This window comes from Anneissia japonica, unplaced genomic scaffold, assembly GCF_011630105.1.
Source record: "Anneissia japonica isolate Jap-2015-1 unplaced genomic scaffold, ASM1163010v1 scaffold466_len1169948_cov191, whole genome shotgun sequence".
Taxonomy (NCBI): Eukaryota; Metazoa; Echinodermata; class Crinoidea; order Comatulida; family Comatulidae; genus Anneissia; species Anneissia japonica.
Window position 1 is genome coordinate 564,214 of NW_022689540.1, and position 20,965 is coordinate 585,178.

At 32.2% G+C, this 20,965-nt stretch overlaps 2 protein-coding genes across 6 annotated transcripts in view; both read left to right on the forward strand.

Moving 5' to 3' along the window:
* Positions 1-11,895, forward strand: part of LOC117125219 (neurogenic differentiation factor 1-like) — a 14,950-nt gene extending 3,055 nt beyond the window's left edge. For 2 of the 5 annotated variants that reach the window (XM_033271697.1, XM_033271671.1), the window contains exon 2: positions 8,604-11,895. In XM_033271697.1, coding sequence (XP_033127588.1) covers positions 8,625-9,677 — 1,053 coding nt within the window. In that variant the 5' untranslated portion in view covers positions 8,604-8,624 and the 3' untranslated portion in view covers positions 9,678-11,895. Of the gene's footprint in view, positions 1-2,637; positions 2,855-4,903; positions 5,353-8,603 lie in introns of those variants that run through there. The other 3 variants (XM_033271689.1, XM_033271681.1, XM_033271702.1) reach the window with 3 other exon arrangements.
* Positions 11,896-17,615: 5,720 nt separating this feature from the next.
* The window catches only part of LOC117125203 (G-protein coupled receptor 54-like), a 25,246-nt gene continuing 21,896 nt past the window's right edge, over positions 17,616-20,965 (forward strand). Inside the window, exon 1 of the mRNA XM_033271659.1 lies at positions 17,616-17,635. The gene's annotated coding sequence lies outside the window, so the exon portion shown is untranslated. The remainder of the gene's footprint in view (positions 17,636-20,965) is intronic.

A 20,965-nucleotide genomic window follows, 5' to 3' on the forward strand; every position in this document is an offset into this window, starting at 1 on the left:
CCATAATATTGCGGCTAGTAATCAGCGCAGTGTTGGAACCTACCAGGTACCCACTTGTACTCCTGGGTGGAGAGAGGCAACCGTAGATAAAGTGCCTTGCCCAAGGACATAATAATACATTGTGTAGCATAGCTCTCAACGAATACTGTATTTAACTTTCTTTGATGATTATTATATAATTTAACAGTGTTAACAGCTATCTTGATTTATATATATTTATATATAGGCCTATATATATTATATATATATATCTATTTATATAGATATATATATATATTTATGTATATATGTATATATATATCCGTTTAAAGACATAAAATACATAGGAATATATACATATATCAATTAGATACTCAGTCTTGTTCCGCAAGGTACCACTGTTATGAAATAGCTATTACAGGTTGAATGTAGCAAGGTTGAATAAACAGCAAACACTATAAATAACTCGGTAAGGGTATTTCCCAAATCCAAGCGTCTCGAGTATGCGTCACAGTTGAGAATACACATGGCAGATTTCTATCGACTAAAACTAAACTCTGGTTTAAAACCAATATATTAAAAACGCGATACGGTTTTTGATATTTGGAAAAAATGCTAATGAAAACTGTCTTAACTGCGTCGCCATGATTGGGCCTATTTGTTCGCTTACAATGTCTAATAAATGGTTTAATAGTGCTATATTAACTATAATGATTTTAACACAAGTCTACCAACTAATACCAACTAATTCATTGCATCATAGAAGTATAACTTTTTCCACTATGATTGAATTGATTATTTTAATTTTAACTCAAATATCAACATAGGAATGGATGACAGCGATATAAATTGGTATAGATTGAAACAAATATCAAAGAAACGTAGCTGAATTTGACTAAGCAAGAGAAAAAATAACACTGATCTCTGTCCACTGGGTCTCTAGCCCAGCGGGTCACTGTCATTCTAGATACGAATGCTTTGGGAATACATTTTTGTACGATACACGATGTGTACAAATGCTTTGTGGACACAATTTTGTAGATATATTATGTGATTGTTATAAATATAGAAAGAAATTTCCTTAAGATCTTGCTGCTTTCAAAATTCAAATTTTGAATATCATAAGGCCACAGGCATGTGTGTGCGTATGTTTTATAGGAATATGCGTTCATTATATTAAGCGTTAGATCGTAATTTATTAATGGCACTGGCCAATTAACTCATGAATAAAACAGTGCGAAGTTAAAAATTGCATTGTGGGTAATCTAAATAGAAACGTATTGTTCAACAGTGTTCACAGTCTGGTTGTGTGGTGACGAAAACAATGACATTTATTAATATAGTATTTTATTTTAGTATTTTAAAAATTAGTATCGTAATACTGTAATGCAATACTTGATGATCTGTTATTATTATTATTATTATTTTTATTATTATTATTAGTATTGTTATTGTTGTTACTGAACATCAGAGTATTTTAGTTACTACAAAAGTCTTGTCTAAATGTTAGCGTGCACATAGTTAAATGCATAATGCAACCTAAACAATTTTGAAATGCTAAAAATGTAAAATTAAAACTTACAATTGCTTTTTCGCATCGCATGTTATCAACTTCTATAAATAGTCATAGATGAAAAAATGGTTGTCAATGATTTACAGTCGTTTACTACGAAAATCCTTAAACTTGCAAAATGTATGGGTATGCAAACACTAGGCTTATCTGAATGGCGAGGATTCTTTTCTCGTTCTATATTTATTTAATAACACAGTAGCTACCGTAATACATTTGTGAAGGAAGGCAACATGTTTTAATGTTTTAAATTGGATTTACGAGGTAGCAATAAATCACTCCCATGCATTTTTGCTTGTAAGTTAAAATGGTAGCCACTTGGGTAAATTCATGAATTTAAAATTGTTCAATAGTATGTGAGTATTATTAGTAGACCTACTACTCTTATTTATATATTTTTGTTATTTGCGATGTGTTTGTTCTTGACATGTGGATGAACTTCGTAATTCCTTACCGAATAGAAATCATTATCTTAAATTGAAAGATGTACTAATACGTACCGTACCGTTTTAGTTATTAATTCTATGGCTATCTCTCCCTCTCTCTGATGAATGGTCATGATAAAAAAACAGGCACCGGATAAACTATTGACCCGAATATTAAATATAACTCAGTGGCAATCAAACATGACAGTAATGAAAACATCAGTAGAATTGATAATAACAAAGATCGTAATGTTAATGAGTGACACGCCACGTAAATTCTTATTTTTTTAAAATTAGTAAATTGGGCAGTGATGTTCTAGTTAAGAATGAAATGCTTAAACAATGGAACAATTTGAGATTTATATTTTTATTACTTGATTTACGTCTGTCAAATCCTGAATCTTAGTGGTCATGATATTTTTAAATCATCGAAGAGATATTTAAATTAAATTATTCCAAGAAGAAAACAGATAGGGCAGCCGAACTAGGAGATGTTAATCTCATATCAAAGACACAATAGTCAATATTTAACCTAAATCTCCTGGTATTTAGTTCTTATGGTATAAGATTATCATGGATTTTTGGTCGATTAAGGCTACGTGGAGGCTGCTTATAGAGGTTATCTACGGGGCACATTCTTATTCAGGTACCATAAAAGTTTGTTGCCGCTGAGACTTGGTGACCATTTCCACGTGCTGGTGAGAGATGTAACTCAGAAGAAGACAAAGAAGATTGTAACTTGGCAAGTTCACTGTTAAGCGCAAAACCAATGACCGTCTTACACTACTTCAAGTAGATCTATTAAGCAGAGGTTTGGGTAAATATCTCTCATTTGGGATTTACAAGTCACTTAGCGCACGCGCAACTGTTTCGTCATCAGGTAATTTCTTTCCGTTAATCTGCATTAGCTTAATTTTTCAGGATATTATTTGCGACTTCTTTCGACCTGCCGATCATGATTTTTATTTCAAGTATTTTATAATCGGTCATGTTGACGCAAACAGTAATCGCTATGAAATGGTTGTTACGCTATTAAGATATTGGTATATTTCCGAAATAGCAATCTGTTCTAACACTCGATTATCTATTTGTGCTTCTTAAGACAACCAAGCTTTTACTTACAAGTCCACTCGATTTATTCATGATATAAATGTATTCTGTTCTACTAGGTGTTATGTTAAACATACTGTAAGTAGGCCTAGTTGAAGTCTTTTGTTCTGTTTTATAGCATCTCTAACATTTTATCAACAGAGTACTAGCCCATAGGCCAATCCTATAGTGGATGGTAGTTTATATTGAGGATTGGAATTGTCATAATCTTTATAGTAATGAAAATATTAATTGTAATAGTAATAATATTAGTAACATTAATACCAATGCCAAAGGTAATAGAAATTGTAATAGTAGAAGTGATAAATGTAAATTTAAAAGATACGGCGATGGTGATAAAGACGGTGGTGATGGTGGTGACTAATTATGGGAGTAGTTGTGTTAGCGGTGATGATGAAGATGATGATGATGATGATACAGTAATTGTATATAATAATGATGATAATGGCTAACATATAACTTAGGCCTGCCTGTATTACATGGTCCGCTGTCCGATTTTACCGTCTCCTAATTATCATTATTTACTGCAGTTTATTTACAGATAGACCTCAAATCAGAACAGCAAACTAACAGATGTCATAGTTATGATGGGCTTTACTCCCCTATTGTTCCGCTAGCGATACTATTGTCATTATCGTTTAAAGGAACAAACGGTCACGTGCGTACAAAACACTAACCACCCGCACACTCGTGGTCACGTCACGTGTCCTAGTAACCAACACCTTCTCAATTTTATGGTTAAGAAAGGATTATATCATTTATCTATTTGTTTATTATGTTCAAACTCACAGTGCTACACAGCAAATTTGAGTTACCATTTTCATTTAGTATAATTTCCGCTGCCACTTTCCAGGGTTCTCTTTGGCTTCAACTTCTCCTCTATGTAAAGAAGGAGTGAACTTGGTTGAAGCAGGCTTCTGTAGTTTAGCGGTATGGCATTCGCTTTGACAAGAGATCGCTGGTTCAATTCATGTCGGAAACAATTATTCCCGGCCATGCAATATTTAGTTTAGGGCATGTTATCAATATATTGCGTATTATGCAATACCTTGAGAAAAACGTGTTCTAATGGTACCAATCATAAGCAGAGCTTGGCATCACAACTATTGGCAATATGTTTTTCTCAAACAAGAATTATTTATCATCTTATGATGAATGTGTTTCTTTAGCTAGTCTAATATCATAACACGTAGGGCTTAAGTTATCCAAGATTGATTTTGCGTTAAAAATGTTGTTGTGCTTCTGTAACAAAAGCATTATTTTTGAAACGGTGTTGTCATAACTGTTTACGCGAATGTAAATGAAAATGAATATGTTTAGGAAATCAAGGGATAAGTATTCAATCAGAAGGATTTAAAATATTGAATGACTTATAAAATAATACCGTTTATATTCGACAACTGTTTGGCTGCAGTTACAATACCTCTTCGAATAGAAAATGCGACCGTAATCTTAATACTATTAAGTTACCCCATATGACGTCACGGCTGAATTGTAAAGGATGGATAGAGATTGATTGAATTTATAAATAATTAAATCAGAGGATTGGTAAAATTGCATTTACAATGTAATCTTGTTATCCCATTGTACGGTATCGGTTATTCTAACGCGAATCCGACTTTAACTCAGCTAGGACACTCACTCCACTTAAAATATTGTATTTTGGATTTGCCGTGTTAAATGTTTACTTAATCTGTTTTTGGCTTTGTTTAGTACACCGAATAATATTTCATGCTTTTTTTAGTTTTATGTAAAGCTTAAACTAAGTTTTATTACGTGTCGAGAATTTTCCTCCTGTCATCTATCAAAACTTAACTTGAATGATAGAATGAGATTGTTTTAATGTATTACCGTATTATAATTTCGTAATTTCAAAAATAACATAACGTGCAAGTTTACGATAGTAGGCTAAATATAGTCGCATCCGTATGAGCGACGAGTACGTATATTGGCAATGAGCCAAGTCATCCGTCATTTATTGGACATGAGCCAAGTGATGAGTCACTGAAAAATGTAATTGAAGTGTATATCAATTTGACGCATTAGCAGTGAAACCCCATGGGAGATGGGATGCCAGGCTTATGTGAGACAAGTCCCCGTGGGTCCCATCATTGGCTATAACACTAAGATTTTTTGCAGGCTAATCTAACAACGAGACGGAACGCTTGATTAGACTAGTGATTTAGAACCGACACCACGTGTGCTGAATACAATTAAAAATGATCATAAGTACAAGAATAATTTTTAGTCGGATCATATTCAAAGTAGGTAAGACTTAATTTTGGTTTTATTGATGTTTGTGTTGCAACGAAAACCCCCATTAAACTATTAATTTACAGTACAGAATATTATCACATTGGATTGTGTAACGAATTGGTGAAAACTTGGAACGTAAGTGCTTTTGTCTAATAAGAAACAAAATGATTAGCTATTTTTACAAATTGCCATTGAGAAATTTCATCTATCATTTACGAATGCGTCCGAGTAATTGGAGAGAAATGTCAAGTCCAACTTTGCTGCCAATTTACTGCTGTTCGTCTGCTCTGCTTCAATGTGAACATCGATTGGATATCAAACTATTAATGCTACAATAAAGTAATTTTGTAAATAAATATTTATAGATTATAGATTCTGAATTAAAAAACTCTGATTTTATACATCTTATTCATTCGCTTAGACTTAATTAGACTTTGAATGAAAATATCGTATTACCTAAACACTGATCCATAATTTGACATTTTCTAATTATAATGTGCATTATATTATATGCCTAGTATGCCTAGTAGTCTCAAGCCTATTATTAAGTAGGAGTGTAAGCCTTATTTTTTACTATTCGATAAAGTTACAGCAACATTAAAAAGTACAAAAGGTATAGGCTTATATACTGTATATCTAATTGCTATTGCGTTACTATTCAATTTTATTTGTTTTTGAAAATAAAGCCCAACGGAGAATCGAGCGCTTCGTCTAATTGCAAGTTCGAAAAAGCAGCACGTATTTCAATGTAGTTATCGTAAATACACATGGCTTCCAATTATATCAGTCGTTTATCTTCTTCCAGAACTCTATTCTGTCTAGTCAATTTAGTTAACACTAATCAGCCAGTGTATAACCAGTGGCTATAGAATATGAAAATCATATAAAATATATATGAGTTGCGTCGTTAAGATCTTGAGAAGCAGGAGCGGATATTCGTCGCCTGAGGGATGCACTTCTTCCCCGTTGGATTACTTTACTAAACAAAGGCTTCATTATGCTAAGCAGGCCTGAGCCTTTGTTCGTATGACTCGTAAAGAAAATGTTTACATTTAGCTTCTGTCATGATTTGTTGTAACTGATTGGTGCACGCGATTTAGTACCTCAAAAATGAAGTTTCGATTGTGGAGATCTACACCTGAGACCAAGAATGCTTCAACGCGCATTTACAATAGGTAATACATTTGTGCGCTATTAGGATTACGATAATTTCTAATTGTAGCAGAAAAAAAATAACATACGAAGATGGAAAAAATTATAAATGCAACTTAGAAATGTGATATTAACTTTCAACAGGAAACAGGGTGAAGACATTTTTTCGCTGAATTACAAACGTTTTACTACAAAAAAAAAAAAAAAACCCAAAAAGAGTTTACTAGCCAATAGTATATGCAAAATAATATACAGCAAATGTAGTAGGCCTACTTAACTCAGTTAATTGAAGAGGATTTTTTTTCTGTTCAAATTTAGTTATACGTTAATGTATGTTAAATATACAAAGGCAGTTCAAATATGGAATACCAATAAGGATGGATGAGAGTATACTGGTAAAATATTCACACAAAAATATGAATAACATAGACCTAGACCTAGATAATAAACAAAAACACATCATATTAGAACCATAAACGTGAATGAGTTGATTTTCTTCAAATTTACGGACTAGGCCTACTGTATGTCAAACTGATTGATTGACTTTATAAATGTACATTATCCTTGTTATTTCTGTTCGGTTAATTCAGGTCACTCTGTTTTAATATGTCTTCGCTGATAATCAAGCCTCGTGACTTTTACCAAATCGGATTTTATTAAGTTACCTGAATCATGGGCAATAGACCTATATAAACCTAGGATGCTGAAGGTGAACATTCAAAACAAAGCAAGTTCATCTTATATTCACGTTCAATTATGTACAGTTGTTTAAAAAAAAAACTTATGATAATTGCTAAGTTAATCTTCTGCAAGTCCTTAAATAACGCAAACAAAGGAAATTGAGAGAGAATTGAGGAATGCGTTATCGGTTCTTAATAACTATAATATCTCAAGCTATGAATATAAATTGTTTTTGATTACGAGATGACAAAACGCATATTATGCTAATAACCATTGAAATAATTTCAGTGACTGTATGAATTTGTTAATTTGAAGAGACTCAAAACGAAGAGAGAGAAGGAAACCATTCGACTGGAGATGAAGGTTTTGAACTGATAACATTGATTAAATTTACAATACATTTAATGTTATCACAGCTAAATCTATGTAAATAAAACGCAGGATATAACGATTTTTCTACGAATCAATAGTCCTATAGGCACATCTACTGTCGACTAAAGAGTTTTTGTCCGATTACTAATTTATAGTTTCCCATGAAATCAAATACTGTACGGTACTTATGAGAATAAAAAATGAATTAATTGTTATTGACAGTGCTGCAGGAATGTACCATGATTACATTGAAATTTAATTTAATTAAGCTCTTCTTAGATCTCGTCTAGTCGTTTAAGATGCTTAAGAAGGGGGCTTATAACATTGATCTTTATTTAAACGTATGTGCGTCAAATACTAATGTTATAATATAATGTTATAATGTTATGTTATGTTTTTTATATATATATATATATATATATATATATATATATATGTGTGTGTGTGTCTGTCTCTTATACACATCTATTTAAAATTGAGTTAATTACAAACAATTCTAAGTGACGTCAGAATAAGGAGATGTGTATAAGAGACAGATGTGTGTGTGTGTGTGTGGGGTTTGGGGGTGGGTTTGTGTGTGTGTATTATATGTTTTTTTTTGTCGAATGCTATCAAATTAACAACTCAAAAGGCCTGTACATTACGGCTAAGATAGACGCGACAGAATTTCACCCTAATAACAAGGACTTAAGTTTTTGAAGTCCCTGCTAATACTGTACATTACTGTCTGCGTAACAATATTCTGGATACTAACTGCGATTTGAAAATTGAGTTTGATGGTCAGAAAGTAAACACGCCAAAGTAAAACAATTTACAACTTACAAATCAATTGTCTAATTACACTAATGCCTGTAATTGAGGGCAACCACTTTCAAGCCAATACGCCACGTAATTTACTGAGCTGGATTTGTGAAAATTGATCGTGTGGCGATTTTGGTGCATATGTTGAATGTGGTAGAGATTAAGGTATATAATTTGACTTAACGATCGCACGATTCATCGACATGTACCACGCATTTAGTAAACCATTATACTAATTTCTGTTTTCTATTTCACAGAAATAGCACGTGTCGCTTAGCATGCCTAGTGCTGTTGTGTCTGACATGAAAGTTGGCCAGGAAAGCGAAGACAAGCTCGAAACTTTAACGAAGATGAGTGAAGTTATTGTAGAGGAGAGCAATGAAATTACACAAATTGAGAAAGAGAAAGCTCCAAAGAAACAAGGTGCCAGGAAAGGAAAACAGACAAAGAAGCAAAAACAAGAAACAACTGAAAATGGTGAGAAACCACCACCAAAACGTCGCGGGCCCAAAAAGAAGAAAATGACACCGGCGAGAGTGTTCAAATTGAAACAACGACGCGTGAAGGCGAACACCCGAGAACGATCTCGCATGCACGGTTTAAACTTGGCACTTGATCTTCTGCGAAAAGTTGTCCCATGTTATTCAACGAATCAGAAGTTATCCAAGATTGAAACGTTGAGGCTAGCCAAGAACTATATCAGTGCCTTGTCCGAGATATTGCGTTCTGGTTCAGTTCCAGATACGGTTTCATTTGCACAGACACTCTCCGAAGGACTTTCACAACCGACAAGTAATCTGGTGGCAGGATGCATGCAACTGAACCCAAGAACTTTACTTCCAGAAGCGAAGACACAGAGACTGCAAGACCAGCACGATTGGTCATTGAGAGACATCATTGTCAACAATCGGCAACAATATGGACACAAGCAAGCAGATAGTTACATAAATTCATTCCAAAATAACCACCAAACGCCGACACCATGTGGGTATGCTGACTGCAACATCTTCCATTCTGATCCAAATGCAGTCAGTTATCAACATTTGTACGACTCTAACACAGCAATGCAATTCCAAGGCTCAGTTCTTGTGGCTGGAACCGAGGTACACGGTCCAACGCCTCCACACACGCCAAACTTTCCAGATACCGTTCACATGACTAATGAATATTTATCATCAGCTTTAATGACGTCATCAACATCATCATGTGACCTTAATTCCGAATGTAGTAGCAGTGAGTCATTTGATTGTGACGTCACGGTACTTGATGGCAAAGATCTAACATTGCTTTCATCTTCTTCCGAACAGGATTTTTTAGATCAGTACGTTTAACGTTGCTGAAATATTTGGGGGTACCTTTGAAATATTTTTAGAAAACTTGGTTTTCTTGTTGCAAATATATTTATTTAACTGTCCTCTGAGGGTAGTACATGTATTCATAATTTTTTCTTAACTTTTGATCTTTAAATATGTCTTTTTAAAAGAATTTAGCTATTCAATGACATTAACTCACGTGTTAATTATAATGTAATCACTCTCACTTTATATATTGTTATCCAGATGTAAGAAAATCAAATTTCCTTTTTTAAAGGTTTATGATTATTGATTACCATATGTCTTCGACACGCGTTTAAAATATTCAGTTCTTGGAAGTAGAAGTCACAGATAAAGACATTAGTCTAATATAGGCCTATATCATCGAAACGTTTGTAGGCCTAATATCATTAGGAATTCCATGTATATCTTCCAATTCAGAGCTGCAGTATTTAAGCCGCAGTAATACCATGCAACAGAAATGTATTTTAATTGAATTATTCGAATTTAAATAATTTCTATAGGCATCGACTAGGCTAAATTTAGTCTTGATAGGCCCTACTTAATAATGCATGTGGTTCCTCTATTTGGTTATGCCATAGTTACTATGGCGCCCGTTATCATGTTCCTCTAAAACCATTCCAAACTTTTATAAATGAATGTGGCTATCTCTTGAATTTACGTCATTGTAATTATGCATTTCGAAGCCACATTCCCTATGGTATTTCATGTTTTAAACATTCCGAGCTTCATCCATGGTTTTTTGGTTGGCTGCTTGCAGTTTGTATCATTTAGTTATATAAACAATCGTTTGAATTTGGCTTATCTATACTAACGGAAGACATTTTAAGCAAGCAAATAGGAATTCCATCAATGCAAAATAATGTAACGTTTTGATAAAACGACTTTAAAAAAAATGTCCATCAAGCAAGCAACTCTCTCGCTTCCTAACCATAGAGGGCATTAGTACAAACTTACTGTAATATTCTTACTTTACAAATTGGAGATTTTTTTCCACATTATCATTTTCTTTCTTGATATTTTATGGGAATTTCTTATTTCGTTTTCCATGGGAATACTGCATAATATGTGGCTTGAATTGGATCTACAAATCGCCTTTTTAAAAAACATAAATAATGTTAATGCTTATGTTTACTTCTTTTTGGAGGTAATAATTGTTGACTCAATGTGGAGTGTGGCTCAGGTATGTTCTAATGCAATCGTTTATTCATATATTTGGATGACATTTTAATTATGCTCTACATTAAAATAATCATATTTTGTTGGTTTGTTGAGAATAAATACAAAGGCGAAGCATTAAATTTATGACACTGCACAACAATCACTGCCAGTGGTATATGAAAAATAATCCCTATATTACAATAAAACGGAATAAGCGCCTTTTTGTGTAGCTAGAAAACGAAATCTATCGGCGTTCCTATTTGTACAGGCAATGTACAGTACGGTATATTTAGCTGCGAAACTCCTGTCGTTATTTATTTACGCAGGTTTTCGTGGTGATTAGTGAGGGCGCACTTCAATCATAACCAAGGTTGGCAAATTGAAGTTGGCAATTTGGTTTGTAAATGTTACTACAGTGCCGGAAGATAAATGTGCATTAGGCAATATTGTGGATACTGTTGATTTAAGTTAGAACTCATCTGATGTTTATTGGTTGTGAATAATTAATGCTTCTCATGTGTGGTGATGTTCTGTGTCTTTCTAAATTGTTGACGTTAAAATGCAATAATGAAAAATTAGTTAAGTGCGCCGTGCTGTTTATGTGAGGCTTCAGAGGCCAGAAAAGAGCGACCGTTGTCTGTAAAAATTAACTTATTCTTATTTGTAAATTGTTTTATACAGAACTAAATGTGTCTACTCCATTAGATTTAGGCCGGGAAGTATAACATATTATCTCCCTGATTTAGGTGACGTTGATTAGCAACATAGCCCGACGCGGATACGTTTACTTGATAATATATTCCAAACCGATTTTAGCCTTAATTTCTATTGCTAAGGAATTACATTCCCCTTAGTCTTCCGTTTACATAAAAGGAAAGTTCGAAAGCTTTTTAATAGTATGCATTTTATAGACCTATGTGTTTTAATACAACAACAATCCTTTTTTATCTGAAAGCCCTGTTTGCATTTTGAAAATAAGAAATGTCGATTTGTATACATTCGTTGTCATGTTTTGTCTATGTGAATTAAAAAAGGAAGATAATGTCATTTGAAATGTACTGTCATCAATGGATTGTTTGAATCAAGTTTCGTTCAAAATAAATTGTAGCGCCACCAAGCGAGACAATACTTCAATAATCCAAATGACAATAAACAAATACTGTAAGCAAAATAATATCACCGTCTACCACCGAACCACCCATCGACTCACTATTCTACCGACAGTTACAGCCACACACATTGATCCCCATGCATGCCCCACCCATCGAGCCCTACTGCGCCTTGGATTATATGAGATAAGTTTTACCGTAAACTGAACAGCAGTTGTAACTTTTTACAAGGCAAACTAACTCAGAATAACTGTCCCATGAGTAGACGTAGACAAAACGTGTGGACCTAAACCTCTCTGTATATTTGGATTTATGATAAACAGACATTACCGTATCTTTTTTATTTTAATGTATCGATGAAATACTTATGTTTTTTTAGTTATTTCGAACATAATCACTATTTGTTATTCTGAGCTGTAATACAAATTCAATTTTACTAATGCAATTTATTGAATATATTTTTATCTGGCAGCAAAGAGATGAATTGCATCAAATTAACAATAAAGCAAGGAACACCACAATTTTCTCTTACCAACAAGACCTTACAATGAAAAGCAAAAATACATTTAAATAATTACAAATGACCAAATACTTAGTCATTAATTATATTATTAAATATAACAATGCTTCATACGAATATACAAAGACACCAGCAAAAAATAAGAAACGTTGAAATTTGGGAAAAAATAAATAAAACTGCATGAATAGAAGACATATAATAAATACATTAACTTAAAAGCAAATGAAATAAAGAATTGATAAACATATTTTTTATATATGTTGAATATATATATACATGTATTGAAAAAACGTAATATTTGATTCATGTATTAAAAAAACTATTAGGCCTATATTGTTTGATTTGTTCTTTGAGTTAAAGAAACGTTTTGTTGAGAAAGTACCGGTACTTAACTGAACGCTTTGATTTAAATTTGAAGCATTAAGAAAGTTTTTAGATTAATTAAATTATAAGAATTCTCTTCGGAAAAACAATATAAACGTATTATACACAAACCAATATAATTTTTGTTTTGGAAGCGTTATAATACTATACAATTGCACTTTTTCAATAAACGAATGATATTGCCAAAGCCTCTAACAACCATGAACTTGCCATTAATGTTTCGTTGATCTCTAGATCTCTTGATACCACTGTTCAATTAAATTTATTGTTTAAACTCTTCCCTTATGGAATTCATGATCCTGTGTATAACATTCTAAAAAATTGCACATTACGGTACTTGTACTATGCATCAATTATTATCTGTCATTCCTCTAATCTGTTTTCTTTCATAATGTATGCTGATGAAACTACACATCTCTGTACGGACAAAATGTTGATTTCCTCTTCAAGTATCAAACGAAAACCTACTCAAAACCCTTAAATATTTCTCTGCCAATGAACTTTTTAATAGTATGCATTTTATAGACCTATGTGTTTTAATACAACAATAATCCTTTTTTATCTGAAAGCCCTGTTTGCATTTTGAAAATAAGAATCAAGTATCAAACGAAAACCTACTCAAAATCCTTAAATATTTCTCTGCCAATGAACTTTCCGTTAATTTGCAAAAGTGCAGTTATACCGTATTGTTTTTTCTGAATTTTACTAGATTACATGACCACATGATGATGAATATGAAACTTAATCATAGCTATATAAATCAGTCTGTCGATTTTGATAAATTAAATCAGTTAAATATTAACTCTTTTGATTTAGACTACAGCATCCCATCTAATTGTAGATACCACCTTAGTGATAGTTTCTTGTTGCAAGATATTGATACCAATTTTAGCTTTATTCACTTTAACGCTCACAGTCTTGCTAAGAATTGTACAGGAATATCTCATTATTTTGAAACTCTTAAATTGTAGGTTTACCATTTTATGTTTCACCGAGACTTGGTTTTATTTTCATCTAATTTACTTCCAATTATAGATACACCCATTTGCGTAACTAAAACCTCTGCCTCTTTATTTGATCATAACTCTCCTGATCATAAATTCAAACCTGGTATACTCTACAATGACATAACTGATCACTTATACGTTGTATTTCTTGCAAAGATAAACTCTAAATACTTATAGTAGAATAATCAATGACACTTTTTGCAAACAAAATAAACCATGATTAACTAATGGGATTATTCATCATATACTAATTTGAGTAGGAACGAAATGTTTGTGATGATTTTACCGTCCAGACGCGTGCACAGCTTTGGAAGAAATATATCGTAGCATCATTCTTTTAAATGTCTTACCATTATTGCCATATGTTGAGTTCCTATTTATGTCCATTCAAATATCGTAAATAATTTTACAATAAAACGAGTCTACAAAATATTGAACGAGGGCTTGTCACTCTACAAAAGCAACACATGTGAGAATTTTATTATTCAAATTACGTTAGTATTGTACAGCGAAAGGACCAGCAGAGTATTTAGTATGAGTAGGTAAGTGCAATGTACCATTTCACTGAGTGCGGCTGATACACACACGTTCACTAAATATAATGGAATAAAATATATTACAAAGTGATCATCTTATTCACTAAAATAAGTCAATATGTGTGACGAATAAGAAATGTTTACATCCATCATAACATAATTAGCATGTATTGTATAATCCATTTTTTAACATATTCTTTACCAGTAGACCTATTTTACCCGCTTTAACAAAATTATAATTAGCTGATGTTCTTCATTATTTAAACTGTAATTTAAATTTCATTTGCAAGTTCTTTCGAAAATTGGGAGAATAAAGTCAGCAGCTGTTTTCCTTCTTTAGGGGGTCATTTATGAGAATAATTTTCGCATGATGGACAATTAACGTATTTACTTCAATATTATTTTCTTTCATTATTATTATTATTATTATTATTATTATTATTATTATTATTATTATTATTATTATTTCATTACCCTTATATTTTACATGGTACCAGTGTATTATTTATTTCATTATTATTATTATTATTATTATTATTATTATTATTATTATTATTATTATTATTATTATTATTATTGTTATAATTATTATTATTATTATTATTATTATATAATTATTATTATTATTTCATTACCCTTATATTTTACATGTTACCAGTGGTATTTCATCGATATTATTCTTGTTTGTTTCTTTGTTTGTTTTTATTTTATTATTATTATTATTATTATTATTATTATTATTATTATTATTATTATTATTATTAAGATCTAGCCATTCACTAATTCAGTAAATGTTTTTCTTGGAGGATCAGACCTAAAGCCCTTTCGGCTTATTGTTTCCTCCACACAAAATGAAACTTGACTGAGTTTAGGTAGTCATAAATTGTAATCTTTATTGTGAAGTTCTATTGTGTCCATATGATTGTTATTTTGAATTTATGAGCCCTTTCTTTAAAATATTTGAATCTTTAATCTTTAAATCTTTAGAATCTTTAAATTATTACATGATATGTTTTTATATTGTGTTCATTGTGTGAAACAATAAACTGAAACTGAAAGTGAAACTTCCCCTTACGTCAACTACTACCGGTGCTATGAAATTATAACCCTTTCCATCTACAACATTGTTAGTGTGTTAAAATTCTGTGTAATGATTAATCTTATTTCTCGTATGTGTGTGTGTGCGGTTTTTTTTTTTTTTTTTGTTTTTTTTTTTTGGGGGGGTGGGGTCTCAATCCGTATTTCAACAATAACAATATTTAGTATTTAAGTCCATAGAAAACAAGAAACGATAGATAAATATTAGATTCAATTGAGAGTTGATATGAATAATAATAATAATAATAATAATAATAATAATAATAATAATAATGATAATAATAATAACGTTAGGTGTTATCATTATTATTATTGTGATTATTATTGCTATAACAATTAGGGGCCTATAATTATTATTATTGTTCTTTTAAAATTCTATCATCATTATAATATCAATATTATAAATAATAGTAATAATGAATAATGTAATAATAATATTACAATAATAACAATATTATTATTAATAATAATGAATCACAATTGTCATATTAAATTAATAAATCAGATGGACGACTGTACCTATGTGGTACTGTACGCGCTCTTTTCCGGAATGTGTCTTGTCTAGTTATCAAGTCAAGATTATTTATAGCATTTAAAGTGGTTCCTGTGTGAACTTAAGCGTGGTTAAATAGATTTACATTAATTACCCGTTTATAAATATCGTTGCTTTTAAAGACACCTTTTTTCCACAGCATAAAAGTCATAATGACTAATACTAATGCTCAGACCAGTAGTCACCATCTATCGTACAATGAACTTGAACTCGTGAAAAGAATATTGCAACGTACGTTTCCCTTTTTTCATATTTTTATTTGTTTTATTTATTCATTTGACCCGGGAGTCACAGAAGCAGGAAACCAACTGCCACTAGAAGGATGTGCGACTCCCTTAATATCATTATCATAGGCCTACGTATAATTGTTAGTGTGATATTCAAACGCAAATATTAATTCAGATCTATTAGGTATTTTAAATAATTTATTTTTGTCACTCTTGAAGACAAAACACATAGAATTATACAAAACAGAGAAAAAAATTGATTGAGATTGTCAAAAACGAAGCCAATCACTGTCGTAGGTACTCTTGTTATTCATATAAACAAACAGGAACCAATACAGGTGTACATATTCACAGAAGCAGCGCCAGCGGGGGCAGGGGAAATTCCCCAGTTTGCCACCCACCCCAAAAAAATGAAGAAAAACCACAATTCGTTCCGGTGAAAAATGATATGTACTTTCTAGATATTTGTAGACTATCTATCTATAAAATCGATTAAGTAAATCTCTGAAATCCCTAAGTTGTCATATTTTTCATATTGTAGATACCTATACTATTTATAAACATACAAATACAATGTTAAATTTGCTGGTAATCGATTTAAGAATTTCCTAAATCCATAGAGTTATTCTTCTTATTATGCCCCCCCCCCATGCGTAGACCAATTGGTGGGTCGACTTACAATTTTCGTTGTAAAAAGTTGGAGCTCAGCGAATAATTGTTCAATATGTCTCTTTTGAAGGTTAATATGCATTTATCCGTTTTTATAGATATACCTTTTGCCATAAAATCTCAAAAAAGCCATTAAAACTTAGAACAGCTCAATAAAACAGATCAAAACTGTTACTTACTTCCAATGATACATGCTTGGTACATGTCTTTGCTGACATTTCATTACGACTATCGACAGACAATTTAAAAGTCTCTTTGCAATGAATATAAAAGTATGGCATATTTAATCCAATCTCAGAAGTTCTTTAGCCCAACAGACAGTATACAATATACTTTAAAGATGAGCAATTAAAATGCTTTAATTTAATGTATCTCAGACAGAAGACCCTTAGGTATATCTAAGCTAGAGTAATGTACACATTTTTAAATATTTTAATAGATGTTTATTGTTGAGAAGGGTCAAGGAAAGCGTTTTAGTTTTTGTAAAATGGTGAAAAATGTATACGTATATACTAAATTGTCACTGTAATGCGGAAACAACACATAATTACTGTCAAAATGTGTTATTGCATGATCCCTAAAACTTATTTATACTTAACAGGCAGTGATAGCTGATGACGGGTCAAACATCCGAACTAAGTGACTAGCTTCGATCACAGTCCCTAAATAAAACGTCCGGATAGGGTTTGAGGTGAGTTTTTCTGGCTTAGTATGGCCCAAAATTGTGCTTTCAGACCACAATATTAAGGATTAGGAATTTAAAAAAAAAAACACGTTTTGGATAGGCAAATAAATATTATTCGCCCGACGACCTTGTCGTAGCGCCGGACGAAGGGGGGAAGTCAAATCAAATCAAATCAAATATGCATTTATTTTCCATACAATACAGTAATACAGTAAATAAGTATGCAAATTAGAACAAATACATTGTATGGAAGGAGGCTACAGTAAGTTCTAGTAGAGCTTTAAGACGTAGCCACCTTTAACAAAACAGTTGGAAAAGTGACCGGTACCAATGATTAGTTGTATTTAAACTAATATAATAACAGAATGATATACCAATAAAATTCTAATAATAATTAATTATAATAATTCCAATCCAATTTTGAACACAAGACCAGACACATTATTTCAAGACTCAAATAGAAATGAGAGCAAGAAAAGAAACAAGATAATTGATTAATTACCGTACACCGAGACCAAAGACTTCTTAAAATGATATTTAAAACTATTCAATGTAAATTTATCTTTTAGGTCATCAGGAATATTAGCCCATAATTTAGGACCCAAAAGAGAACTGAAAAACGCCTGATACAGTACTAGATGTGCACGGAGTACGAGAAGTATAATTGATACTAGAAAATCTTGTATTATAGTGATGATGATCAGATGCTCTTGTATAAAGATTACTGATGTTGGGTGGTAAAGTATTATGCGATAAACGATACATAAAAGTGGGATGCGGGTGGAGGTGAGTGGGTCCAGGTCTGTCCAACTAACCGCCGGCGCCGCCACACGGCTGCAGCCAGGTTAGAAAAAAAATTCTACTGGAGTAGAACATTAATAAAATGTGATGAGAATGATGTTGCTTCTATTAGATTTTTTTTTTAAAGCAATTGAGCCAAGTTGGAGGCTGTCTCTTATACACATCTAGAGAGTTGTCTCGGCAAATGTTTCGTACTGAAAAAAAATCGCGGGCCGACTGCGATTTTTTTTCCGTACGAAACTTTTGCATGAAACTCCACTCGGGTTGTCTCGACTCACTCGACTCGAAAATCTTAATTCTGGAGGTCAAAAGGTCATCAAACAAAGATAAACGTCTACAAAACTTCAGAGATACAGGATTGCTGCTCGCTGTCTGATATTTGAAAAAAAAAAAAACTCATCATGTACCATGCTAATATAATGGGTCGTTTAAAACGACATATGTAATATTTGATTTCGCTGCACGAATAATAAAAAGTGTTAGGCCCTATTTGAATTTGAGTTACATACTGTGAACATTTTTATTTTTTAGTTGACCTAGGTTTTGGATAATTATTTAAGTACCTACCCTATGTCATGACGAATTCGAGTCAACTCGGCCCCAAGTTAACTCAGCCCCATCAGTCAACTCGGCCCTAAGTCAACTCGGCCCCATGTCAACTCGACCCCAAATTAACTCGCGCCCCAATTTACTGTGTATGATACGGTATTTATTGAATATTTACCAAGAGATTTGAATGCAAAGCCAAAATTAAAGTGTTTTAAATCGTTGCCTTTGTTATTTCTTTTCATTTACATGCACTTACAATAATTAAAACTGCAATAATAAAAATAATATTAAAATGATATTAATAAAAATTATACAAAGGTATATAGAATAACTAATGACAGTAACGATTTATTGTATACTGTAGGTGCTTCTTGATTACAAGGCTTAGGCTAAGTTCATTAATGGCGATATTATATATGGTTATTTAATAATAATTATTATTTTATTATTGTTATTATTATTATTAATATTATTATTATTATTATTATTATTTAATATTAATTACATTACAAGACTTAGGCCAAATTCATTAAAGCCGGAGTGATATATTTAATTTATTATATTTAATATTTTTTTACTCACTGTCCCATTTTAATTTCATGTTTTAAAATTTGTTTCAAAATTTTCAGTCAATGGTATGCGAAGCGTGACTGTTGTGTCAGGCCTAGGGGCATAGTCTTGGGGGGGGGGAGTCTGGGGGGGGGGGTCTAGCAGGTAGGACCTAACTTAGCTTGTGACTAGGCCCACTAGTTTAGCCTCTTTTGCTCTAGCCTTTGATAGGAATGTACCTATTTACCACTGGTACTACTATAGAAGGGGGTACTAGCTGTTGTTGTTGTAGTACATTTGATAACAAACATACAAGAAGCTCACAGTTAGTTTACAGACGTAGCCTACATCCCATAAATCGGTAAGATTTCATAGGCCTACCGTAGGTAAACATAGTATAAAGAACAGTACAGTAAAGGTAATAGAATACTCGAGCGTCACGCGAAGTGACTGCTCTTGTTCAATCTCGAGTCGAATCAATCCGAGACGACCCGAGTGGAGTTTCATGCAAAGGTTTCGTAAGGAAAAAAAAATCGCCAGCGGGCTTATTTATGGTAATAATATGTATACTAAACCTGAAGGTGGCGCTCTCCTACGGCGGCCATCTTGGATGGTACACATACACAACTCTGCATTGCTTCGCCATCTTGTCAGCACTCTAGTTGTTTAATAGAGCTATATGTCTGTTCTATTTTCTCTATGGATATAATGGCACACACATCCAGCTTGCCATGTTGGCCGCCATAAAATGGTTGAAACATATTTTCATGTGTTACTTTTGAAATAGCCATTCCAATTTGTTGTAAATAGTGTCATCTGAAAGAGAATTAAATCGTCTTTCTAAAAAAATCATAATTGTATTGTAAACTTTGTACAAAATGTCATATTCTTGAAGAAAAAGATAAAATTTTGTGAAAAATTTATCTAATATTATAAAATGTGTTTTTAATGGCCTTTAGTAAGGCATGAAGCCATCAAGATAGTTTATTCATATTTACTCAAAAACGCACTTTATATAAAAAGAAAATAATTTACTTAGTGTGTACAGACTTAACAATGGAACCTAAAAACTAAGCACGATATGAGAGTTGGACCTCCGCTTAAAACGACAGTGTAAAACATACGCGTTTGTGAGACAACACGTGTAATCACATTTTTTGTGTCGTGACGTGCATTGATGCAGTGATGACGTCACGATTGAATATTCTCAGAAACGCAACATATTTTTTTATTAGGAATGGAATATTATTTTTTATTTCCTCATAGTAAATCAAAATTAATTCTGGTAAAGATCACTGAATATATGTATATACCCCTCATGAAACAGCCTGTAGTGCAATAAAATGTTGAGTCTTTAACCCAGTGTTACATGTTTTATTTGTCTATATATATATATATATATATATATATATATATATATATATATATATATATATA